Below are 26472 nucleotides of genomic sequence, written 5' to 3'. Positions count from 1 at the left end.
GCATTATTCAGCTAGCTGTTTCACTCAAGTCTCATACTCTCCTCTGTATCAAGCGATCCTCTTCCATACCAAAAAGAAGAAAAAGAAAAGCGATCATTTTCTTCTCAGTTGTGGATTAAAAGATCTCTGCTTGTCCTATCCTTGGAGCAAGGATTAACAATACTATGGCTTCTCTTCGTCTGCTCCACTGTTATACCTGCAAAGATGAGCGGTTTCAGCTGCAACACCTTCACCAGTGGCGAAATAAGCTCCCCAGCATCTCCATTCACAAACGTCGATTCTCACTTCCTCACGATTCATCCTTTGTCAAATCTCGATCTCTCCAAAGACCCTCATGTCGAATAGTTTGCCGTGTTTCCTCCCAGAGGTAATGCAGTTCCTTCCTTCCTACTCTGCTTTCGATTCTTCCGGCTTTTGTCTCTTTATTCGTGTTTTGATGTAAGGTATCTGCTAACAGAGGGACTTATGGATTTGGCAGCACTGAAGAAGAAGAAAAGAATACAATGGTGGCGTCGACAGCTGGACGAGGAAAAGTGCGGCTTTGTGTTCGCTTGAACCACCAAGTTCAGTTTGGTGAGCACGTTGCCATATTAGGTTCGACCAAGGAATTGGGTTCATGGAAAAAGAAATTGAAGATGAAATGGACGGAGAATGGATGGGTATGTGACGTGGAGTTGAAAGGGGATCAATCAGTTGAATTCAAATTCCTGATACTGGGGAAGGACAATAAGACTACGATTTGGGAAAATGGTGATAATCGTGTACTGAAGCTGCCCAAAGAAGGCGTTTTGGAGATGTCATGTCACTGGAATATGACTGGAGAGGGTGTGAATTTATTGCCTTTGGATTTGGTGGGTGAAAGGGAAGGAGGAGAGGGTACGAGTAGCAATGGTTCTTCTTCTGTATTTGTTGATTCTGCTCCTGTGTCTGGAGGAGAGGGAAGCCCTTTCGTCAAGCAGTGGCAAGGGAGGGAAGCATCGTTTATGCGTTCTAATGTGCATGGAGACAGAGAGTCGGACAGGTCATGGAACACTGAAGGTCTTAAAGGGTTGGCATTAAAGTTAGTTGAAGGTGATCGGAGTGCCAGGAATTGGTGGCAAAAGGTACAGGCATAACCACTATCAGCCATCTTCATAACTTGAATTCCCATCATCAGATTTACACCACGGCGTATCTGCCACACTACACACCTTCCATCCGTTCCAACTTTGGAGCTATTCTATTGGCTAGTGTGGCTGCAGCCATCTAGTTACTAATGTGGTGTTTGGATCATATTTCACTGTCATGTCAGCTGAATCTTATGACACAGTAGTGTTTCTTACAACCTTCAAACAACTCCAACTTTTTTAGAATTTGCAGCCTTTGTTTAAAATCCTAACATTCTAATTCTGTCCTAGTTTATGATTGAGTTTTTTGGAGTTAGATTGTTCTTAATTTAGCTAGTTTATGATTGAGTTATTTGGAGTTTGATTGTTCTTAATTTAGCTTGACAATCACTTGTCTCTGTCACTTGGTAATGCTCCTCTCTCTGACTGGATCAAACTCAACCCCTCAACAACATTTCATGAGCAATAGGCTTCTCTTTAACGTGACTGGGAGTGGAAATGATCTGTTACACTCAAGCATAACTGGAAGTGTCTTTACAGCCTGCTTCTAGGTAATAGGTAACCCTGGAGGACATTGGACAACTCAACAGTTGACCCAGTGGCCCTGCAACCAAAAACTATATCATCAGTGAAGAGCTTACTCCACTGGGATTTCATCTTGGACACTCTTGGTTAGGTTGTCATATAAAGGCTTAGGGCTTATTCCTGATGTATCCCTATCACCCTTGGCAATTCTTTGCCTTGCCCTCCTGTCGATCTCAACTACTCACACTCTCTCATACATAGCTTTAGTTACATCCGCATATCTACTTGAAACAGCCTATAAGCAAAAATTGCTAGGGTAATGCTGCGTAGGGAAAATGACCCTTTGGTCTCTAGTTGTGTGGAGGCCTTCAGCACTGGGCTTTATATAGACCATACGGAATTCCTTCTTGCTATCTCTGTATCTTCCCATGAGTCCTTAGTAATTCGATAGTTCATGTACTTAAAAAAGTCATACTTATTGTTATGTGATAAGAACCCCCTAATTCGATGTCAAAATAAATATCAAAACAACTGAATTCACAAGATAGAACTGGTTTTAATGGCGCTAGTCACCCCCAACACCTCACAGTGCCCTCAGCCAAAGGCTGCCCCAAACACACTCAGATCACAATCGATCCCCTCTCCTCTCAATTCTCCCATATTTATTACCCCCAACTAATCCTAACAAATTCTCTCTCCTCCACATGGCATAATCTTGGCGTCCTAACATTATGCTTTTTCATATATTATTTCCTTCTTTTGGATTTTCTTTTATGAGTAGAGATGAAGTAAATCCTGTGTCGACAAGACACCCTACAAGGCCTTCTTATGCTTCTGTTGTTGTCGCAGTTAGAAGTTGTACGTGAGCTGCTTGAAGGAAGCCGGGAAAATGGAGATCGCTTAGAAGCTCTCATATATTCTGCAATATATCTGAAGGTTTTCTCTGTCATGATTTTCTATTCATCTAAATTGGTTGTTTATATCAATTCCTTGTGGTCCTTACATTCCACACTCCTGGTTTTCCTATAGTGGATAAACACAGGACAGATTCCATGCTTTGAAGGTGGAGGTCATCATAGACCAAACAAGCATGCCGAGATCTCAAGGCTCATCTTTCGTGAACTTGAAAGAATTTCTTACATGGAAGATGCTTCACCTCTTGTAAGTTGAATTTTTTTTTCATGAAGACCATAGTTTACATCAACTGTATTACTTCTTCTTTGTAGCACAATGAAAAGTAGTTTACATCAACTGTATTACTTCTTCTTTGTAGCACAATGAAAAGGACAATTTCAGGTGTCCTCTGTAATTCCTTTTATCTTCTCTTTTTTTACTTCAAATATCTGTTGTTACAACTGCTTATCCTAAGAGCTCAATCTGTTAAGGAAACAACAACACGTATCAACGCCCCCTGTGACATACTCATGTGGTGGTGTCATCATGTGGCAGTGTACAAGGCATAAGGACACAACAACACAGAGCACAAATGCTTTGCAGTTAGCAGGGATTGAACACCCTAGCTCTTGGTTCTCATACTATCCTAAAGCTCAAGCTATTGAGTTAGGGGAACATCAATTTATGTTAATAGCTTTTAACCGTTGATTTGACCATGGTAATCTCAGCTTGTCAGTTGTAATATCCATTTTTATTGCAATGCTGGTATAGAAAATTCTACTTCTAATCATCTTGAATTAAAGCTTTCCTTCGTGCTATATGGAGGATGGGGTGGCAATTTAAAGTTCCCACTGTTGTATACTGCCCCATGTCACCAATCAGACACAAAGTTCAATCATATGCCCCTTCTATGTAGTCCATACATATTCTCGGTAGTCCTACTCTTTTATCTAGTGCAACTTATCAACTCTGTCTATGCTGAAACTTATATGTGAATGAGAAACTTTGAGATCTAACATCGTGCAAAATTTCATCCCCATTTGATCTGCTGCATGGCACAACTTGGTGTGCCATCCAGTGAGTGTTTGTTTGTTTTCTTTTCCTTTTTAAAGGTGTTCCACTGTTAACAGATTCTATTCAAAAAAATTTATGTTGTTAGTGCTCAAATGCTGTTCAGCCTTTTTTTCTGTAACCAAGTCTATTCTGTTACATTATTTGCAGGAAGCTCTTGTCATTCGGAAGATTCATCCTTGTTTACCATCATTCAAGTCAGAATTCACTGCATCTGTTCCACTTACTCGAATAAGAGATATTGCTCATCGGAATGACATCCCTCATGATCTCAAGGTTAAAGCTAATGGAGTGTTTGATGATATCTGTTATTCTGGTAAGTAGTCTTTGTGAATTGTCAGTTAACTTTTTGGTGTAATTTTCCAGCTAGAAATCAAGCATACAATACAAAACAAGCTCCACCGTAATGCTGGCCCGGAAGATTTGATAGCTACAGAGGCAATGCTTGCAAGAATCACCAAAAACCCTGGCAAGTACAATGACGCTTTCGTGGAACAATTCAAGATTTTTTTTAATGAGCTCAAGGATTTCTTCAATGCTGGAAGGTGAGCTGTATCTGACCCTTATTCCCATCATTTACATGTTACTGTCCTGGCTTTAGTGTAGAGTTAATGAGAGTGGTTAGATGAATTAGTAGTTCAATAAGGTTCGTATATGCTACTTAATGAAATATTGACATGTAAAATTTTCACACTCAAGCATCCTTGTAGTTTCTTACTTTAGCTAACAAAGATTCCTTTAGATATGTTTGCTCGTGAAATTTTTCTCTAGGGCCCAAGATTTTGGATTTGATTACAATGTTTTGGGTGTTATCCCTATTTACTACTCAGTGGTAGTTATGTTCTACAGTCTACCTAAAGGAACATGTGTCTGCATTTTTCTCTCCCAATGAACTGCTATCATCTGTGATGTTACAGTCTTCTCATTTCCATTCTACGCATGGCCTTGCAATTTAATTCATCTTGCCCTTGGAACTTACTATTGAATTTGAGAAAAAAAGCAGGATTCAAATGGAAAGCTGGGAAAGTTTGGAACTCGGCTGCCAACTTGACAACCTTTCTCCAGCTTCTGGGCCTGGGATTTGCAGGGCAGCTATCCATTGTTTAGAAGCACAAAAGCTACTAATGCAAACATTGTAAAAATAAATCACTACCATAGTTAACCATCTTTTTTTGCAGTCAAAGTGTCAAGGTAAACCCTAGTTTTTTGGGGGCATGATGAAGCTCCCCTCCGCGGATGAAAAAAGAATTTCATTACCAAAAGGCCCAATGGGGAGGCAGAAAGTACAAAGAGAGCCTTGGTCCTGGAGAGAGAACCAGAGCGTAGCCAAAATTGGCCAATAAGAGTGTGTGTGGGGGGGGGGGGGGGGATGAGAAAAACTCACCTCAACAGGCTTGCTAGCAATAAAGTTAAGCCAAGACCCCAGGTAACAACAATCAACCTGTTCCTTGGGGTATATGGAACTGGGGGGAATATCTGAAGTCTACCAGAAGCATCAAAGCAGATAGCTTTCCAATCGAATGAAGAGATCTGGAGTTGGACGTCAATCTTTTAAGTTTCTGTTACCACCACTGGTGAGAAATAGTAACACCATTACCAAGTAAGTCACAGATAGACATGCCAAAAAAGGATATCAAAAGCAATGACCAATCCCCAGGAAACCCAAAAGGAATGTTTAGAGTGGCACTATATAGAAGCAATAGCCTTCCCCTAGATAGAACAAGAGAAGAGGCAAGAAAGGAAGAGATGGTTAATGTCTTTTAGGCCATTCTAACAAAGGATGTAGTTGGGGTTAACTGGAAGGTGATTATACATTAGAAAGTATTTGGTGAGAAGGTAATGGTTAAAAGGTTTGGATCCATGAACAAGAAAACACCATTCATTTTCAATGGTCTCAACAATTGGATAAAAAAGAGGAATCAAAATAGATACAAAATAAGACAAAGAAGGGGGTTTAGAGACGGCTCAATAAATGAAATGCTTAGCATTTTCCTTTTAGCTCTTTAACACTGTAGCTTCATCTTTATTTGAACTTTGACTTTGCTTTCTAGTTCTGGTAAAGAAGTTGAATGTATTGACTAAATAATTTTATTTATTTATTTTTTATTAATCATTCTAGTTAATGAACTTAAGTAGATAGTTATATGAGTGAAACAAAACAACTTAAAAATTCTCAGTAAAAAGATTGAGCTCCAGACTATGAGAGAGTGGTGGGGGATGTGGCCCTTTTAGACCTGAGGGTACTAGGTTATTAATGTCGAGGGGGGTGGATAAGGTTCCAGGCAGAGGAAGTGGAAAAGAAGCCAATATGGGAGGGGACCTAGATGGTTCTATCATGAGAGGGGGGGGGGGAGATTGGACCACTCTTGAGTGATACTCAAAGAAAGGAAGCGAGAAGGGGGGAACCCAAGCAACCCCGGAGATAAAATCATAGAGCATAAAGGATCTCAGGATGCAGACACATAGGCTTTGCGTGGACCAAGGAGATTGAAGAGGATACTCAAAGGCTGCCAAGGCTCAAGCCAAAAAGGAGGTGGAGGTGAAGTCTACATCCTAAATGGTAATGGTAGAGAGGACAAGTGGCCTTAGTAGAAGGAGTTACCTCAGACCCAAGAAGGGTTAAGGGGCAAGGGAGCAGTCCAAATAGAATCATATTTTAGAAGGTAGTAGTGAACCCACTTGACCCACATGGAGTCATGGTAGATGGAAACTTTCCAAATGAGTTTCAGGAGGCTAGTGATATTGTAATCACAAATACTATGAAACCTAAGGCCATATTCAGATTTAGGGAGGCAAACAAAAGCTTGACTAAGGTAGTGGAGAAAATAGAAGGACTCTTAGACTTTCCAGAGGAAGGCACGAAAGAGGAATTCCACAGCTCTAATTGTGGCTCTAGAAATAGAAAAGATGCCAAACCAATAGTGGTAGGAGGACTAAAGGACGGGTTGAATCCGAATAGTCCTACCAACAAAGGGGAGAAGCTTGCCTTTCTAGAGTTGGAATTTCTTATGGATTAGTCAAGCAACGGTGAGCAATGATGGTTAATGAGTCAAGGGAGATGCCGTTGAGCTGGATAAGGGATGCTTTGGTAGTATCAAAGACACCAGCTAGGATGAAGAGGGGCTTTTCTAGGTTAACTTGAAGTCTAAAGAGAGACTCAAAGAGGTAGAGAGAAGGGAAAGGATGGAGGATATGGAGTGAAAGAATTTGGGAAAGACCATGGGATCATCAACAAAAGCAAGATGAGAGAGGTTGAGATTCTTACACTAGGGAATGGGAGAGATGAGGTGCTCATCCATTTTGGATTAGATGATATGAGAGAGGATTTCAAGTGTAAGAGAGATAAGATAGAAAGGGCAACCTTGGCAAATACCACCACGAGAAGGGAATCCTCTGGAGAGCCATTAGTGATGATGGAGAAGAAAGGAGTGGAGATGTAAGCTTCGACTCAATAGATAAAGGAGGGAGGGCATCCCATGAGGTGTAGGACATCAAGGATGAAGTCCCATCAGAGAGAATCAAAATTTTTGTGAAGCTTGACTTTTATAAACACCATGGAGAGTGCGACGAGCTGTCAAACCCCCATGCAATCTTGGCACAAAGGAAGATGTTATCAGCAATAGGACCCAAGATGAAAGCGGATTGGTTTTGGCTAACAAGAGACTAGACGATTTAATGGATGCGATTGGCAAGGATCTTGGCAATAAACTTATAGTGGAGGTTGCAAAGGGAAATAGCCCGAAAATCCCCAACTGAGGCGGCACCAGGTTTCTTGGGGATGAGATAAAGAAAAGTTTTGTTAAAGGTATAGATCTAGGAAAGGTTGAGGAAGAAATTGCGAATGGCATTGATGAGGTCTTTGATGAAACTGCATGAGGCTTTGAAGAAGCCCATACTTAAACCATCCTGCCCAAGAGCATAGTTAGCCCTGTGAGAGTTGATAGCAAAGAGAATCTTAGCTTTGAAAGAACGGCTTGAAGCAAGTAAAGTAGAGAGGGCAGACAAACTTGTTAATGAGATTTAGGGGGATGGCAAAGTAGGTAGGGAGGGAAGGGGGGCCAGCAGAGAAGAGAAGAAGGAAACCACTTCTCTCTTAATGCTCTCAATGGTATGGATGGAGTGGTAGTTGAGACAAGCTTTGAGCGAGCAGTGGAAAGTGGAGTTAGAGTCTCCAAGCTGAAGTCACTTGATCCTAGACTTCTAACTATCTTAGGAGCTGAGAGTGATCAGCTCCAAAGAGATGGATTTTTCTTCTTCAGTAAGGGAAGGATCAATGGGTTGAACTAGAGGAGGGATTGAGCATGAGCAAGGTTAAAGTAGCAAAATGGGACAAGGGAAGAGATATTCCCAAAGGAGGAAGAGTTTAAGGATTTGAGTGCAAGTTCTGAATTCCGGAGTCTCCTAGTTAAAGCAACAAGAAGGAAAGAGTGGTTGTGGACTGGCTTGACCCAAGCCATTTGGACCGTAGGAAGAAAAGAGAAATTAGAAGTCCACATGTTAAAGAACTTAAAGGGTTTAGGGCCAAAGGAGGAGGAGGTTTGGATGTGAAGGTGACAAGGGGAGTGAAACAAGAGACTTAGGGAAAGGAATTAGCATAGAAGGAAGGGAAGAGGGAGACCCATGCTTCATTGGCGAGGACCCTAACAAGTTTGGAGACAATCCAATCGGAACCAAAACAATGATTGTGCAGGTGACGAGGGGGTCAGACCAACAGAGATTAGTCTCAACTATGTTCTCAATAAAAGTGTTGAAAGCATCCACCATATTGTGGTCAAGGGAGAGGCCAGCAATTTTCTTGCTGAATCTGACTGCATTAAATTCACCACCAATGCACCTAAGAGGGGAACAAACTGAAAAGTAGAGGGAAGTAAGATCCTCCCAGAGGGGAAAATAGGTAGGGGGATAGCTGAAAGCATACATGATAGACAGGTAGAATTGGCTAGAGGAGAAAAGGGAAATAGGAATATGGAGAATTGGGGAAGAGGAGAAGGTGGAGGATATTGGAATTTCACAGGGTCCTAAATGATCTAAATGCGACCATTGGGGGAGTGATTATAATTGGAGAGGAGGGACCAGGATGGTGTGATAGTAGAGGCAATGATATGGGTATTATTGTGTTAAACATGGGTTCCACGAAGGCCGCAGAGGGAGGTCTTTGAAGAGGAAATTGCCGCTTTGACATCGGCTTGTTAGCTAGGGAATTGAGACCTCTAATGTTTCAAACCAATACCGAATTAGACATGGAGAGGATGTGGCAGGGGTACAGTGTCGGACACGAAAACCATTCGTTGATTGTAGGTAGGGTCACACCGTGCAATAAGAGAGAGGAGAATGGCTTACCTTCTATAGGGGTGGGGAGGTCTGGGGACCGAGTCTCACTCAAGCAGTCCAAAAAGGGTGAGGGCATCTAAAAAATATTTCAGTTAGTAGAGGAGTTAGACCTAAGGGAGAGAGGGGAGGGTGGGCCCCAGGATTGAGCCGGGGGAGGGTGGTTAGGAGACCATCTAGGTAAGGGATTGAGGAGTGTGGGAGGGGGCGAAGGGGAGGCAAAGGGGGGGGAGGGTGTAAATGGGTTAGGTACTAGGTTCAAGGGCACAGTGGGTTGGTCGGGGCTAAGTAAGGAGTTATAGGCCCTAGGGGGTTGTGGTTAATGTTCGGCCCACAACTATGCAGGAGATAAGAGGAAGAGGTAAATTGGCTAGTTTGTTTTAAATGGGGCACGAGAGATGGACTTGGGTAGCAAGAGCTAAGAATAACAAAATGGAGAGTGCTGGGCCCAAAAGGGTAGAAGTGGAATGGCCTAAAAAGGGTCGGTACAAAGTGATAGGTAAGCGAGAGGGGACACAGTGCAGAGAGTGATCAGAGGTTTGTGAACAGTAGGAACTGAGGTGGTAGTGATAGGTGCGATGTCAACAGTGGTTGCAGGAACAAGTACAACATCAATAGTGGTTGCGGCTGATAGGGGCTATAGAGATGGAAGAAAAAGCTTAGTCAGAAGTTACTTAGCAGTGTTTGGGACTGTAGATCTTCTACCACAACTAGGAGCATACAAACTATGGGGATATAAGGAGGAGCTAGGGCATCCTGTGACAGGCAATGACACATGCAGAGCAACGAGTGAAGGCAGTAGATATGAAGTTGAAGCAATGGAGGATGGCAAAGCTTGAGTTGCAACAGCAGACAACGGATGGCAGAGCTTGAGTTGCAACAGCAAACAACGGATGGCAGAGCTTGAGATGTAGCAACGACTGAAGCAGGCAGCACAGCGGCAATGGTAGTGGCGTCATGGGAAGCAACAATGGTTGGGGGCAGCGATCTTGCAGAGTTTGAGAAGACAAACTTGCAACAGATGGTGGTATGACCAAAAGAAGAGCACAGAGTGCACTACGGAGGGACCTAACCAAATTTCAAAGGTTGGTCAAAGGTGAGTCCATCATCGATAATGTTGATCTCAATAGGAAGAGGTTCGATGCAGGAACTTCCACGTATATTTGAGTAAAAGATAGTCTTTCCATCTTCAAAGTGCAAGACTCAGTTCTCAGGAGAAAACCAATAGCAGAAGAAATTCTACTAAGGCAATCAGTGTTCTAGCCCGGGAATCAAATTCTATTGTGTGGAGCTGAGAGGATCACTCCCAAGGTTGGAGAAAGATCGGTTTGGAGCCAACTAACCAGGGAGCTCCCTTGAGGACTCAGTTCAAATTGGCAACAAAGGGGAAACAGAAAAGGAACAGGCCATTGCCCAGTCTGAAAGTTTTCACGATGCCAGGGACCTTCCATTGCTTGGTAAGGGAGGCTTTCAACAGAGAAGGGAGGTTGGGAGTTCCTTGGACAATAATTGTGATTTTTTTTTTTTTTTTTGGGGGGGGGGGGGGGGGGGGGGGATGAATAAGAAATTGTATTAAAAGAAAGCAACATGCTTACAACAAAGCAAAATAAAGCAAAGATTAAAAAGCACTAACAATGCAACACGGGCAAGGCCCAAAGAAGATGGGCCGAACAGGGCCTAAGAGACTATTTTGTGGATTTTTTCTTGTTCTTCTTTTTCTTGGTGGACTTTAGGTCAACCAAGAAGTCTTCACCGAATGGGTTGTGCCCCTTAGCAGAGCGATTCCTTCTACACTCAGCCCGATCAAGAATAAGCGAAGGGGGGAGAGAGGAGGGTTCAATCAAACATGGTAGGGATTGGGTCACCAGTGGAGTTTGGGTTGAAGGGCATGGGCTCAAGGGGCAAGGGGCCCAATAAGGAGGATATGGGCGAGTTCAGGGCGGAGCATGAATTGAGGAGCTCAAGCCCATGGGCCAAGGGGTTTAGTAAGGGGCAATTAGGGGAGGGCAAAATGGGAAGTGGGTAATTACCATGAGAGGAGAGAGGATTGGTATTGGGGGAGGCGGAGATAAAAGCTAACTCATTCACCGAAATAGGAGAAAGGTGGGGCGGTAGAGGAGTGTCAGTGGTTTCAGTTGCAGGGGTTTCATGGAAGAGGGAAGGCGCATGTCGCAAAGCAAGGGAGAGAGGCAACGACTCAAGGAGGCTTTCAACTGAGGAATAAGGACCCTTGGACACTGTGGAAGGCGCTGGCTCCCAAGCTTCAACAGTGGTAGCAGGCATTTCTGTAGCAAGAAGATGGCAGGGATCCTCAGAGATCTTTGCAATCAAGGGGAAGGTTGGCGCGTCGTCAAAGGCTATGGGAGCAACATTCACTCTAGAGGAGCCTTTCGATTCGTCGACGGTGGCAGAGGCAGCTTTCTGTGGTACCATTTTTTTCAGTTGGTCAGCAGTGATGGTGTCATCCGATTCTTTGGCAGTTGCGATCTTGCAAAAGGAGGTTTCCAATTCATCGACGGTAGCAGGGCCAGCTTTCTGGGGTGGAGTCGGTCACCGGCGTTGGAAGCAGAGGCTTTCTTCTACTTCGCTGGTAGGTGAACGCAGGAGTTTTATCTTGGTCTTCTACTTGTGATTTGCCATTGCTAAATACCATATTCAAGGGAAGCTGAGGGCAAGGGGGTCGTCGACGATGAGATGGATGAAAATAAAGTGAAGGACATAAGAAAAGGATAATTCAAGGCCAGAAAACAAGGATGACCACGAGTGAGAGGAAGGGGTGGGGCATCTGCAGGTGGGGGGGTTGGAGGTTCAAGATGGCGAGATTGGGATTATCTAAGCAAATCAGGTTACCAAAGAAGAAGAAGGTGATCAGAAAGGTTAGGAAGATCCATCAGGTTTGATCGAAGCAAAATATCAGCATGGTGAAACCTTATGTGTGCATATTACATTAGTGAAAATACATGATGCCCATGAGATCCATATCACCAATTTAATTTCCTCCATTGCTCGTGGTCCTTCTATACCACACCATCCAAATCTTCAAAGGAGGGTACATGATTCATGTTAGAAAACAAGCATTAAATAATCAAAACAGCAGCTGAACTTGAACAAAGAAAAGAGAGAAGAAGAAGAAGAGAAGAGAGATGAAGAACTAGTAGAAGAGGCTCGTGATTCTTGCTTAAGAGTCTAGAATCACAGAGCCATTTTATTTATAGCTTCTAATGAATCTAATACAACTTGATAGATAAGTAATTGTCCTTTAGAAAAAGGAAACAAAAAATTACAACTTTAGTAACTTCCTAGCTCCTAAAATAGAAAATTCTAAAAATAGAAACTACCACCAAAATAGAAACTATGCTTTCTAAAAACTCCCAAAACTTATGTAACAAGACTCCTACATTAGAAATAGAAACTTTGCAGTTTTTACTGTTCACGTGAATAGTAACACAGTTTTTACTGTTCATGTGAACAGTAACATGAACAGTAAAATAGTCCAGACTTGCATATACTTCAACAATTCATTTACACAGGTCTGGAGAGGGTTGCCCATCCTGTTACCCTCTCTTTTCCATGTATCCCCTTGTTTATCAATAGTACTCAATTCCATGCGAGTGAGCCAAACTTTTAACCAGCACATCCATCTCTTCAAAGGAGGGTACATGATTCATTTACACAGGTCTGGGGAGGGTTGGCCATCATGTTCCCTCTTCTTTTCACTTTCTTTCCATCCCCTTTTTTATTAATTGTATACAATTCCCTGCAAATCAACTAAACTTTTAACCAGCATAAAATCCATGGGCCTTACTAGCCACTGGTCTTACTTTCTAATTGTTGTTGTGCACTTATGCAGCCTTGCGGAACAACTCGAATCTATCATGGGATCTATGGACGGACAGAGTTTATCAGCCCTGACTTTATTTTTGGACTGCAAGAAGGTAGTGTTACATTTATTGGGTTTCATTAATTCATTTAAGGGCAGACTTCTGTCATGATTTTATAAGGTCGCAGTTGTTGATAATTTACTCTGTTTGATGTATGCAGGCTTTTCATAATTGATAACATCAATTTAACTGTAAATTTAAAATAAGATTAAAACAAAAAAGAAGAAGAAGAAGGAGAAGGAGAAAGAGGAAGAGAAGAAATAGGAGAATAGTGAGAGTCAATGTGCTTGTGTGCCCTTGGGAATTTTCAACATAGTGTAGGAGCTCCCGCTTTAGTTGATATATAATGACTTAAGAACAAAATAGGGAAATAAGAAAGAAGCAAGTAAAACTGAATATCTAAACTACCCTTGACTGGAACCACTATACTCTATTAGTACTTCTCAAGATAGAGCATAGATATTGATCATGTTCAGCTTGTTTCAAATGTAATCCATTCTTTTACTACCCATGGATTTTGTGGATATAACTGCAAGTTGTTCTCCTATACAAGCATGACTATGAAAAATGATCCTTATTGTAGCTTATCCTGAACAAAGTGACAATCTAAATTGACGTGTTTAGTTTTTTCATGAAACACGGGATGTGAAGCAATACGGATAGCAACTTAATCATCATTCCACAGTTGCATAAAAGAATCATTTGCAAATCCAAGCTAAGTCCATGGTTGGAGGTCTTGCAAGACCTTAGCTGAGATCTCATTCTTTTGAGACCTTGAGAAGAGATCTCATGCGACTTGAGTCGATTCCATAACAAATACAATATCTCACTGAGATCTTGCACTTACTAAGACCTTGAGTCTCACAAGATCTCAGCTCAACCTAGCCTTTATAAGTACCCCATTTCAGTCGTGATGAGTCTTTAAGAAGGATACGATAGTACGTACGACATATCTGTCTCCAATTAGAGTTTGAATTTGCTTGTGGATTTTCAGACGTTTTTATGTGTTTCTTTTTTAAATGAACTGAATATTATTTCTTATTTTTACCTTGCAGAGTCTAGACAAAATGGAAGAGTCTAATAATTTTTCACAACATGATGTCCTTGATCAATTGATGAAAACATTGCAATCGTTGGCATCTCTTAGAGCAGTCCTTTTGAATGGTCTTGAAGGGGGTCTTCAGAATGACGCTTCTGATACTGCAATAGCAATTCATCAAAAAGTAATATTTTTCTGTAATCTAGTACTTCCAATGACATATTCCCTTACGTTTGGTACTTTCTAATCACATATACAGTGGAATATGTTTCTAAGGTGGATTCTGGTTTTGTTTCTCAACAAATTATTCTATGCAGTGGCGTCTTTGTGAGATTGGCCTCGAGGATTATTCTTTCGTTCTTTTAAGCAGGTATCTTGAGCTTATACCGACTTACGTAATTAGTTTAAATTCAAAACTTACCCATTCTTATATGGTTTATGTTTTCTTATGAAAATGCTTTGGTGGACATTCAATATTAACTATGTATGACTTATTAAATTGCTATCTAGGGTGTTCCTGGATATGTAAGAGTCTATAGTTGATATATGTTATGATAAGGAGTTGGATGAGATTAAACTTATTTAAACAGGCGATAAAAGTAATAGAAGTCGAATACGCACATCAGTGAATAAAGATTTAATGAATGATGTGATAGATGTCATAAGCTTTGAAGACAGGGATATACCAGTTAAACTTGTCTTGGAGTCTTGGAGAAAGAGGTTCTAATATAATAAGCACTTACGCACCTCAACTAGGATTCAAATAAAATAGCAAGTCAACTTTTTTAGGCACTCATGAATGGAATAGCACAAGGTTTCAATCAAGGAGAAAATATTATTATAGGGGGAGATTTAAATAGACATGTTGGGAAATAACATAAAGGATAGATGTACATGGCAGATATGGTCATGAAAAGAGGAATGAGGAAGGGATCTCGATTACTTATATCTTTGTTTCTTTTGATTTACCCATTCTGAGCACTTATGTTCAAAAGAAAGAGGAGCATTTTTGTTGGTTGAGTTCTATTAGGAGTTTAATTTTGTTAGGAGTTTTGGTTCATGTAATTTTTTTTTTCTTGTAGCCCAAGTGAGGGTATTTCTGTAATAGTGCGCTTTCCACTTTATTATAAATAAAGGGCTTGGGGATCACACTGATCAATTCAAGCCATTCTACCATAATCAATTGTCTCAACATGGCATCAAAGACAAAGATCGATTATGAAAAATGGGGGAAGAAAACTCGACGCTGCAACCCCATTCATTCACAGATTATTGGCTTCGGGTGATCAGATTTAACTTGAATTGTGAGGAACAAGAAATTTCCCCCATACAGGACTAAAAGAAGGAAGGAAAGAGCTGTTCAACCATCGACTCCTCCATCGTCTCCTTATTCGCCAAATCCACCACTGTTTGTCGTTGAAGGAAGAAGAAGGAAGTAGAGAACTGTTTTATGAACCAAACCAAACCTGAACTATTAACCTAACCCAACCAAACCTAACCAAAACAGACCCATTAAACCAACCCCCAAAAGGAAAAAAATAAAAAGAAAAAGAAAAAGGCAAGGCAAGGCACAGGAGCTACCTGGTAACCAACTGCATGATATCAAAATGCAGTCTCTCATAACTTTTCCACATATTCCAATGATAGTTGTAATTGATTATCTTAAATGGTAGACAGGACAGTTATTGGTATAAGAGACATGTTTGCGGTTAGGCATTGAAAGTTAAATTCTCTAAGTCTCATGTTGCCTTTAAGACAATTAGTTACTATGATAATGTCTTTGTTTAGCTGGCCTGTCATTGCTGACATCTTGGGACTAAATGATTTTGGACCATGTTTTCTGCTACTAGATTCCTCAATGCACTTGAAGCCATGGGAGGATCATCTTGGCTTGCCCAGAGTGCAGATTCAGAAAATGTAACTGCTTGGAGTGATCCTCTACAAGCTCTTGTAGTTGGTATTCGTCAGTTGGGACTATCCTGTTGGAAGCCAAAGGAATGTAATGCTATTGAAAGCGAGCTCCTGGCCTGGAAACAGAGAGGTCTATCTGAGAGAGAAGGTACCTGAGATTCTTATTTGTGTTTCAAGTTACCTTTTAACTATCTTAGTTTCTGGAAAACTCTTAAGTGGTAAGCATGCTTCTCACCTTTTGCTCTATTTATCTCTGGCCAGGCAGTGAGGATGGAAAAATTATTTGGGCTTTGAGGCTCAAAGCTACTCTTGATAGAGCTCGCAGGTTAACAGAAGAATATTCTGAAGTACTACTGCAGATTTTCCCTCTGAAAGTCCAGGTTTATGGATTTTCTCCTCTTGTTGGAGTTTAAATTGACCAAATTTTGGTGCTGAAATATTTTTCTGTATGTACTGTGCAAGAGTCCATGCTGCAATATCATAATTTCTGAGCATTGTGTTCTTGTGGGCCTAGTTTTCTAGTGTCATGCGCTGCTCCCCAATGGGGTTTTGGATCCATACAAGTTTCCTAGCCTAGTGCTTAAATCCAGTCTATGGCCCCAAATCCAATAACTGAAACATGTGCTGCTGCCTACTGGTTCTGAGTCATATCATGTTTCCTAATATTATTGTTCTAGATCCAACTAGCCGAGCTGAATCCAAGAACAAGAATTAACAGTTCTGATATAGGATTTTCTGGGCAATGCAGAGTCTTGGAAAAGGGCTTGGGGTTCCAGAGAACACCATAAGGACATATACTGAAGCTGAGATTCGAGCAGGGTAAGGATCACTCTTGTTGAAGTAGCTCTCTCTCTTCAACCTCTGTAACTCACAACATACTGATATATCTTGTTTATATGTCAATATTTCAAAATAGAGGCTGTATTCTAACTTCTTTACTTTTAAATGTCATAAACAGTGTTATCTTTCAGGTCTCGAAACTTTGTACACTGCTTTTAAAAGCTGTACGAAGTACTGTGGGATCTCAAGGTTGGGATGTTCTTGTTCCAGGAGCTGCAGTTGGTACTGTCGTACAGGTATTCCCAATGGACAAAGTAAGAAGCATCAATTTTTAGCAGCAATGGGGGAAAAACGTTCTCAACACCTTAAAAATGCTCGAGTTCAAATTATCTAAGTAAAATTCTTCATCATGTAATCATTCTCAATCTCAGGAGACAGGATCATTCTTACGGTAGATAGTTGGGATAACAGTCATAAATATCTCAGCAGAGACAAGAACATGATGACATTTGAAGAAATTACCAAATGCCAACTGCAATGGCTTAACTAACAAACCATCCTAGTGGGAGGAGAAGAAACAGAAATTATTCGCTGTCCTTTATGAGGATGCATTCTGATTGATAAGATCTGCTTTTCTTGTTATGTGAAACATGATAATTTAAAGCTTCCATGGACATCATTGATTAATTCATTTCACTGTTATATACGTTGTCTATAAGGAACTAGAAGCGTTGGGGGCAGACCTATGATAACCTTAGGAGAAGTGGTGAGAAAGGATATGCATGGCTTAGGCCTCGTATCTAGTATGACCTCAAATAGAGCTGATTGGAAGGCAAGCCAACCCCATTTAGTAGGGATGAGGCCTGTTGTTGTTGTTGTTGTTATTGTTATACATCGTTCGTTATAATGTGCAAGAAAATTGGGTTACTGTTACTTCAGGTTGAGAGAATAGTCCCTGGATCATTGCCATCATCCATCAGAGGACCTGTTATCCTTGTGGTTGACAAAGCTGATGGAGACGAGGAGGTTCTGTATATTTCTCTCCCACGAGCCCACTTTTTCCTAGAATCTCAACCAGCTTTTATATACAGAACTCTCATAGTACTTGATACATTTTGCAGGTAACAGCTGCTGGCAGTAATATAAAAGCTGTGGTGCTCTTACAGGAGCTGCCTCACTTGTCACATCTTGGTGTTAGGGCCCGGCAGGTAAGTGCTTATTGTGTCTTCTAACATTATTGAAATCTTCTGCCAAAATCAAATTGTCATCACATCATGCCTTGTTATTATAGGAAAAGGTTGTTTTTGTGACATGTGAAGATGATGATAAAATTGCTGGCATGAGAGACCTTAATGGCAAATCTGTGAGGTTAATTTTTTTAATATACCTCATCTTAACACAAACTTTGTCACATGATCTATATCTATGGCTTTCAATCCATGCCGATGTTAATTATGTTGGTGGAACCTTAGGTTGGAAGCGTCCTCAAGCGGTGTTGATTTATCCACATCATTGTTAAACAATAGCAAAGATGATTCTTTTGTAGATACAACAGGAAATGGGAATCCATTCACAGCAGAATCCCGAGGACTCCAGTCTTCATGGTCCTCTGTTAAAGCAACTTTCTCAAGTCAGGTAGTTTCTGGGCTTATTTATGAGCTCCATCAAATCCTGATTTGATTTAATGATGATTAGGTTGTGTAACCGATATGGTCTCCTTGACTTTTGATTTTGAATTTGATACCAATTGTGAAATTGCTGATTGAAGTTTTTTTTTTTTTTTTTTTTTTTTTTCCTTCAGGATACCTTTACTGCAGGAGTTATAGAACTTGTAAATTCAGATTCTTCCACTTCTGGCGCAAAGGCTGCTGCTTGTGGTTGCTTAGCTTCTTTGGCAACTGTTTCTGAAAAAGGTAAGATTTATAATCCATCAACTTTTCCTGAAAGTTCATAATCACTTCATACCTCAACATCGTCAGGGTTAGCTACATAATTTTTTTTTTTTTAACAAATCCATAAACTCTAACCTGGTACTCTCTTCAATCTTCAACTCTTTAACCTTTTTGTTAGCATGACCCACATCTTGTTGGCCTAATTTTGTATTCTTCAACCTTCATTGGTCCTACTATCATTGTCAGCCATTGCGCATGACGAACCATCAGTATCAGGTCTGAAGTTGTAGTACCTTCATGATAATTCTACTGTTTCTGGGTTGTGTTCCTATTTCGGAATTAACTCTGTATTTCTATTACCGGGCCAAGTTTCTGGGGAGAAAAACACATCTGGTAATATGGTAATCTGTTTCTCTGGAATTGGGCTGTATAAACAAGAGAAGTGTGTTGTATACAATAAATTTTGTTTCTGGAACTTATATAAATTCTCAAGATGCTATCGAATACCCATAGATTTGGTGGAGTTCATGGTGGTTTTTGTAGTGGTGGGGTTGGCTGAAGTTGCTTTGGAGATGGCGTTTTATTTACAATGTGAAAAATTACTGCTTTGCCCATCAAAATAATCATGTGCTCATTAGAGAGCAAACTCCCCCCCCCCCTCCCATTTTTCTTTTGTTTTTGGACGGGAGAAGTTAAAAATTAAAGCTTCTTTTTCTCTATTTCTCTTCAACTTTTTGTTAGTAGTTCATTCCCAGGCAGTTAAATGTAAATGACAGTAATAAGTGGATTTCTAATCATCTTTGGTTCCTAGAAACAAAAAAGATACGGAAATAGAAAAACAAAAAAAATGATGTCATGCAGGTTCTTAGTCACCCTATTCGTCGTTTCCTCCTGAAGCATTGATTTCATTTTTTTAGGTCCGCCGTCTTTGGTGTTTTTATGCCTTATACGTTATTGTTTTAGAATCCTAGAACCTTGTGTTTTTTAGTCAAATGTCATATTCCCGTTTTGCGATAATATATCAAAAGGGAAACACTTCATCATTTTTAATCAGTCTGTCAGTGCATTAAATATGTTGGTGAGTTCAGTAGTTCATGTTTCCCTTTCCTTATTAGCTTAAGATGTGTGCAGGTCTTTCTTCAGAAAAAAGATAGACATTTTCCCCCTTTTCTTGAGAGTAACGTATTTAATATGGTTTAACCATCCATTGGAAGAAACAAACTTCATTCATTTCCATACAAAATCTAATGGGAGAAACAAATTTCATTTTTATGAGCATGTCTTACACACCTATATTCCCATCTACTTCATTGAGCCCCCCATTTTCCCCCAGCGATGATTTTGCCATATCAAATATCACCAAAGTTACAATATGGATATAGTCTTTGTTGGAGTGGATTGGAATAAGTATATTGTGAAATTTGAAAGAAAATGACACTAGCCTCTTGGGCAATATTAGCATGGGCAAATCTTCTGTTTAAGTTTGCTATTGACTAAAGCTGCTTTGTTCTAAGCTTCACTGATTGGAAGAGCAAAATGCATATTGTTCTCAGTTTAATCAGTTTGAAAATGTAGATTGGCAAAACAACATCCATTGAGGATCTTTTGAGCTTTCTAGCACAAAAGCTTTAACTTGGGGACTGCCTCTCATTTTCAAACTTTTAAGGCTGCAAAGTTCAATCTCTTTAGTAATGGGGCATCGTGTGGCAATTTTTCAAATTATCATGATTCTAGGTTCTTGCAGATGTGAAAACCATTTGTAATCATATTGATTACAGTACCTTTTATTCAAGTGCCTATTCTTATATACCTGGTGTTGTTCACTTGCAGTTTACAGTGACCAAGGGGTGCCAGCTTCATTCTGGGTACCTAGAGGAGCAGTTATAACTTTTGGGGCAATGGAGTTGGCATTAAAAGAAAGTGGATCCATGGAAGCCTACCAATCACTTCTAGAACAGATAGAGGAATCTAAAATGGAAGGCGGAGAATTGGATAAAGCATGCTCTGAGCTGCAAGAACTGATCAAAGCCCAACGCCCTTCAAGCAATATCACAAAGAGCATAACTGAAATTTTCCCTGCCAATGCTTGCTTGATTGTCCGCTCAAGTGCTAATGTTGAAGACTTGGCAGGAATGTCAGCTGCTGGACTATATGACTCAATTCCTAATGTCAGCCCCTCAAATCCTGAGGTTTTTGGGCATGCTATTGGCAGGGTATGGGCTTCACTGTACACAAGAAGAGCAGTTCTGAGTCGTCGAGCTGCTGGTGTGCCACAGAAAGATGCTGTAATGGCTGTACTGGTGCAGGAAATGCTATCACCCGATTTATCCTTTGTCCTTCACACCCTTAGTCCTACAGACCATGATAAGAGCCTGGTTGAGGCTGAGATTGCTCCTGGACTTGGGGAAACTTTGGCATCAGGCACCCGTGGTACTCCTTGGCGGTTATCTTCTGGGAAGTTTGATGGCAAAGTGAGCACAATAGCATTTGCTAATTTCAGTGAGGAGATGTTGGTGCGCAATTCAGGCCCTGCCGATGGGGAAGTAATTCATTTGACTGTAGACTACAGCAAGAAGCCAATGACAGTTGACCCGATTTTCCGCCAACAGCTCGGTCAGCGCCTCTGCGCTGTTGGTTTCTTCCTTGAGCAGAAGTTTGGCTGTCCTCAGGATGTGGAAGGATGTGTGGTTGGCACCGACATATTTATAGTTCAGACACGACCACAGCCTTTATAGGAGGAACTACATTGTTTGTTCTAACTTTCATTTGACATAAAGCCATCAGAGCCTTCTGGGTTTTATTTGCATAATGGTCAGATCACCCACTTTATTTGGGTACTGCCAGCACTTTATCAGCATACACATAAAAAATGTCGGGGTACACAGCTTTGCAACCACAGCTCACAGCATAGTTCGAATGGGCTGGAGTGGTAGGAGCTTGTTCACCCTGAGGTTTTAGTTTTGAGCCTCAGTTCCACACTTAGTATCCTCCCTCGATCCCCCTCTATAATATCAATAAAATTCAGTGCGAAGTTGTTCCCACTGAAGGCAAAAAGATCTTTGAACATGCAATGAATGTATTGAGTTTTCTGGATGATGAGCATGGCTTTTACTTTTCTACCTGAAGGGTTTGTTGGGTAATGTTGACTGTTTAATATATAAGAAAGGAATTGTCTGTACGTGCTACGTGTGAAATTTCAGCTCATGAGCCTGATGTATTGCATGCCTATGCAACGGATTGTTAAATGTTCTCTCTTTGATTTTTCAGTGTTTTAGTTTGTCATGAAACATTATAAGTATGGTCGAAAATTTGGCATGTGAAAAAGGGATCTTGAGGTACTGCTCACAAAATTTCAATACGTCCAAAAACTTTAGAGTGACATAGAAATGGCAATTTATTGTGGGGGGCTTAGGTTTGCATTGGTCTTTTTTCTTTTTTCATTTTTTTCCCCCATAACTGATTGGCAATTACTAAGGAAAAAGTTATACGTGATCTGATAATTCTTTATAATGAAACATTAAATCAATAATAGCTCAAACTTCAAAATGTTTTGTATGTATGACTATAGGAAGGCTTGTGGATAGACCAGATGGATAGTCAAAATTTGCTTCCGAATTCATATTCATATTAGTTTTAGGGTGTTTGTATTCGGAATTTTTCTTACCGGAAAATATCTATATCCGTCCGCTAAGATACCAAATTCAAATTCGGATAATTGCTTACCGGATCAGATAGAGTAAAGTATTCAACATTTTTTTCCTCTAAAAAGGGATTATAATTCAAAAACCGGTAATCGGTAACCAAATAGTCGGAAATCAGAATTATCTTGTTAGAGTAAAGTATTAAACATTTTTCTCTAAAAGAGGGGCTAATAATCGGATTCGGAAACAGGTAATCGCTAATCAGAAATAAAAAAAAATTTAAAAATGGCAATCACCAATCACTAATCGGATCAAATTATAATAGAATATCTGATAAAGTTCCGGATTCAAATTCGGATACCTTCTCTAACTTTCTACCGGATTCGGATTTGAATTTGAATAGCGATTTTGCTAATCGGATTTGGATTCGAATATTAGTATACCCGAGTCGAATTCAATCCGTTTACAGGTCTACTTGTGGACAATGGTTAGGTTTTTTTATTTACCTTAATCTAATCCTTTTGACCTTTTAACTTAATCCAAGTCAACTTAGGATTGAAAATTGTCACATAAGTCCAATCCTCTCGGCTTTAGCTTAAGATGATCTACCTCTGATTAAGTACACTCAAATGAGATGGATCAGGTGTTAGGTTGGACCTATAAGTTATGTGATTTAAAGAAAATGAGACGTCCTAGAAAAATTTACAACTAACAATCAAACATATTAAGAAATTATTTATAAAACTCTTGAATTTACATACAAACTAGAGTGTTTTACGTGTAAACCATAAACTAATGTTGGGTCATCTTAGTAGAATATATCATATGCAGGTCCTAACCAGACTAACACATTTAGATGTTGTTAAGTATACTTAAATTTCAAACCTGAAAGGACTAAAATACCCTCCAGGTTATTTTATAATTGTAATTATGATTAAAATGTCTTTCTCCAACACTCTTATATAATGAAGCCCACACCCCTAGTATCAGCTGACTTTAGAAGGTTGAGTTCACCGTGGCAATGTATTGAATAACCTGAGGGTATTTTGGTCCCTTTAAGTTTGAAATTTCAATATATTTAACGGAAGTAACGACAATAGTCTGGTTGGGACCCACACGTAATATATTGCACTAGAGGGACCCAACATTAGTTTATTATCCACTAAAGAGACCCACACATAAAAAAAACTCTATAAGCTATTATCTTTACAAAGTGTATTCAGTGTTAGAACTTAGGTTTCCTAATGCTTTTGAACAACACAATTAGAGGGTGGGGCCCACATGAAAACCACTGAGATTTTTGCTTCTAATTTCTTTTTCTAATATTTACAGATAGGTTCACTACTATTTTATGATGGGAAAGCACCAGAAGATCGTATTTGTTCTCCCCTAACAGAGAGGTGATCAAAGACTCGGGTTGGGTTGGACTTGAGGTCTCATCCCCAACCTTTGACTTACATTTTACAACCTTAACCCACCTTCATGTTTAAAAACCCCAACCCAGACCCCATTCAGGTTCAAGGCGAGCTTAATCTTCACCCTGATAGAGTACCCTTTTAGTAGGGGGTCAAAAAGAGAGAGAGAGAGAGGGGCGAAAAGAACAGAGGAATGACCACATGAAAAAAAAATTCTAAATTTGATTTACAAAGCACTCTTTAAGGTACTTTTCAAAATAAACGGTTGTCTCCATCCATCGCAGGACCACCGGACAGTAACGGTCAATAGGAAAAAATGAAGACACACAAGAGTGGGAGTAGCAACGGTCAATAAACTGAAACCTGAAACCACATTCAAATTCTAAGAGTTGCGTCTCAAACTCATATGATCTGATCTTCTAAAAGCCGTTTCATTAGAACTCATGAACGGGAAACATCTAACGGCTCCAATCACCTAATTCTCAAAAGATCATAATTCTTGTTGAATTTGATTAATAAATTCCATAAAATAATCCAAATAGATCGACAAAGTTAACTGCCCGTTACCTGCCTCAAATTTAGCAGTTACTCTCTGTTTCTCTTATTTTAGAAATCTTCTAACTGCTATTCCTCCAGATAAGGTCCCCCATTCTAACCCACTGTCTCTCTCTCTCCAAAATCAAGCAAAAGTCAAATAGACTAGAAAAAAACCCACCAAGTTTAGTGAATTTTCTCTAAGTACAGCGTGAATCAAGGTTCCAAGACTTTGAACGAAGACCAAATCTTCTTCTAACTTTCCCTGTTTGGGTCGATTTTGAGGAAAATGTCAGCGGTTATGGGAACTTTGTCTGGCTTCAAGGCCATTCCCTTCAATCCTGCTGTAATGGAGAAGGAAGAAGAGAAAAGCAACGAAGAGAACAAGTGTGGCCCCAACCATGGAAGTGAAGAAAATCCAGAGGGACTTGAGAGAGAAAACAATTGCTCGTCTAATAGTTCTTCAGAAGATGGAGATGATGACGACCCAGAAGATGGCGATGATGAAGTTAAGTCTAAAGTAGAAAAAGAAGAACTAGATCCGGGACCCCAATTCTCCCTTAAAGAACAACTCGAGAAGGATAAGGTCTGATGATCAATAATAATTAACAAACTCTCTGTTTTTTAAATTAAAGTAGACAACTTTTGTTTCTTCTTTCTTCTTTTACAGATTTTTTCCCCCTGATTGATTGTTCAAATGCGAGTTTTTTGATAATGCAAATAAATTTTAGGATGATGAGAGCCTGAGAAGATGGAAAGAGCAACTTCTTGGTAGTGTAGACATCAATGCTGTTGGAGGTAAATTGCCTTATTTCTATCTATCTCTATCCCCGAGGATTCTTCTGCACATAGATCAAGAACCCATTTATGAACATTAGTAATTGGGTTTCATGTTCTATACAAATTTGTTTTTTCTTTAATAACCCAATTCAACACAAGTTCAACTTAGACACTGGTTATTTATACTAGGAAGAATTCTATTCTGTTTTTCTTGTTGTGTTTCAATTCTGGAAGTTGATTTTGTTTCTTGTACCCATTTTCTGGTTAAAAATGGAAACAGAGAATGCAGAACCAGAAGTGCAGGTACAGAGCCTGACCATCCTGAGTCCAAACAGGACGAATGTGGTGTTGCCAATTCCATTTGTTCCCAATGCAAAGGGCCATGCTTTTGCTCTCAAGGAGGAATCCCGCTATCGTCTCAAGTTCTCCTTTGTTGTCTCCAACAACATTGTTTCTGGTCTTAAATATTACAATACCGTGTGGAAGACTGGGATGAGAGGTAAATTTGAAGTTTCTCAATTTCATTTGCTCTGTTTTTGAAAAATTTGGCCCTCTGGATTTCTCATCAAATTTATTCATGGCAGTTGATAACAGAAAGGTAATGCTGGGAACTTTCAGTCCTCAGCAAGAACCTTATACATATGAATTGGAAGAAGATACAACCCCTTCTGGTATTTTTGCAAGGGGTTCCTACTCTGCAAAAACCAAGGTACGCCCCAGTAAGCTCTATATATGTGGATTCTCTTAGTACTAGTTGATCTTTAGGAACTCATCTGATTCATCTGTTTTATTTCTTTTTCTTTTCCTCCCTGTGCAGCTTGTAGATGATGATGGAAAATGCTACTTGAACATCGATTACAGTTTTGAAATTCGAAAAGACTGGCCATCACCTTCTTGAGTTTTTCCTCTTCCCCTTCAACTCCAATCTAGTTTGGGGGATCTCACACACTGTTTATGTAGGATGATGTTTCCAACAGGGCAAAATTATGGCGTTTGTGGTTGACACAGTAGCATTCTAATTGTATATGGCAAGTTTTTACTGTGGCGTTGGCTCTTTACTGACTTTGGGAAACAATATAGTGTATGTTTTGGGCCAAGGGCTGTGTTAACGTCTGACCTATATCACTTACCAATATGTTTTGATGGAGAATGTTCTGTCACAAGGCTTTAAATTAATGTTTGTTTCTGCTCTTTTCTCTTTCCAAATTCTCTAAATTCCCCTGCTGCTTTTCTGTTATCGTTTGTATATATTTGAGAGATTCAACCTAATAAGTGAGAATACAGATAGGCCTCCCAAAGAGTTGAATTTTTTGGGAAGAATAGTGACAAGAACTTTGAGATTTTTAGACCACATGATGAGATATGATGGCTGTGTCTACAATTTTACGAAAAGTTTCATTTACTATGGTATCTAAGAGCAATTCTACTTATTTTTCATCAGAAATTGGGTTTTTTTTTTTTTTAATTCCGAACATTTCCGAACTTGAACTCAGGAAATGTGCAAGCAGGTGAAGCAACCATTCCCATTAGGAATAACCTCAAAGAACTATATTTGTTAACTGTCACAATCCAATGAGGAAAATGTTTTTCAGGTAAACGTACCCGTGCAAGGTGTTCCTTGGCGTTGCTTCTTTTGCTTGCTAGTTGCTACTGCTGGAGTGATTGCCTGCTGATT

The 26472-nt window shown here is 40.0% G+C and overlaps 2 protein-coding genes across 2 annotated transcripts; both read left to right on the top strand.

The window, feature by feature from the left end:
- On the top strand, nt 1-21203 carry LOC149010231 (phosphoglucan, water dikinase, chloroplastic-like). The gene is made up of 19 exons (XM_089162330.1): nt 1-367; nt 479-1103; nt 2481-2567; nt 2661-2792; nt 3747-3872; nt 3963-4141; nt 12775-12859; nt 13861-14028; nt 14162-14214; nt 15695-15903; nt 16017-16135; nt 16504-16574; nt 16714-16831; nt 17475-17561; nt 17657-17743; nt 17827-17903; nt 18008-18170; nt 18337-18448; nt 20258-21203. Exons 1-19 carry the CDS (start codon nt 165-167, stop codon nt 21160-21162), a joined length of 3606 nt encoding a protein of 1201 aa, XP_089018456.1. The 5' UTR covers nt 1-164; the 3' UTR covers nt 21163-21203.
- Nucleotides 21204-23991: 2788 nt separating this feature from the next.
- LOC149010230 (rho GDP-dissociation inhibitor 1-like) lies at nt 23992-26420 on the top strand. The gene is made up of 5 exons (XM_089161079.1): nt 23992-24603; nt 24749-24815; nt 25078-25296; nt 25382-25506; nt 25615-26420. Exons 1-5 carry the CDS (start codon nt 24307-24309, stop codon nt 25693-25695), a joined length of 789 nt encoding a protein of 262 aa, XP_089017205.1. The 5' UTR covers nt 23992-24306; the 3' UTR covers nt 25696-26420.
- Nucleotides 26421-26472: the final 52 nt, after the last annotated feature.

Source organism: Hakea prostrata, chromosome 7 (genome assembly GCF_041222555.1).
Source record: "Hakea prostrata isolate BN-2017 chromosome 7, UWA_Hpros_2, whole genome shotgun sequence".
Taxonomy (NCBI): domain Eukaryota; kingdom Viridiplantae; phylum Streptophyta; class Magnoliopsida; order Proteales; family Proteaceae; genus Hakea; species Hakea prostrata.
Note: the sequence above shows the minus strand (reverse complement) of the source record. Positions and strands in the feature narration are given on the sequence as shown.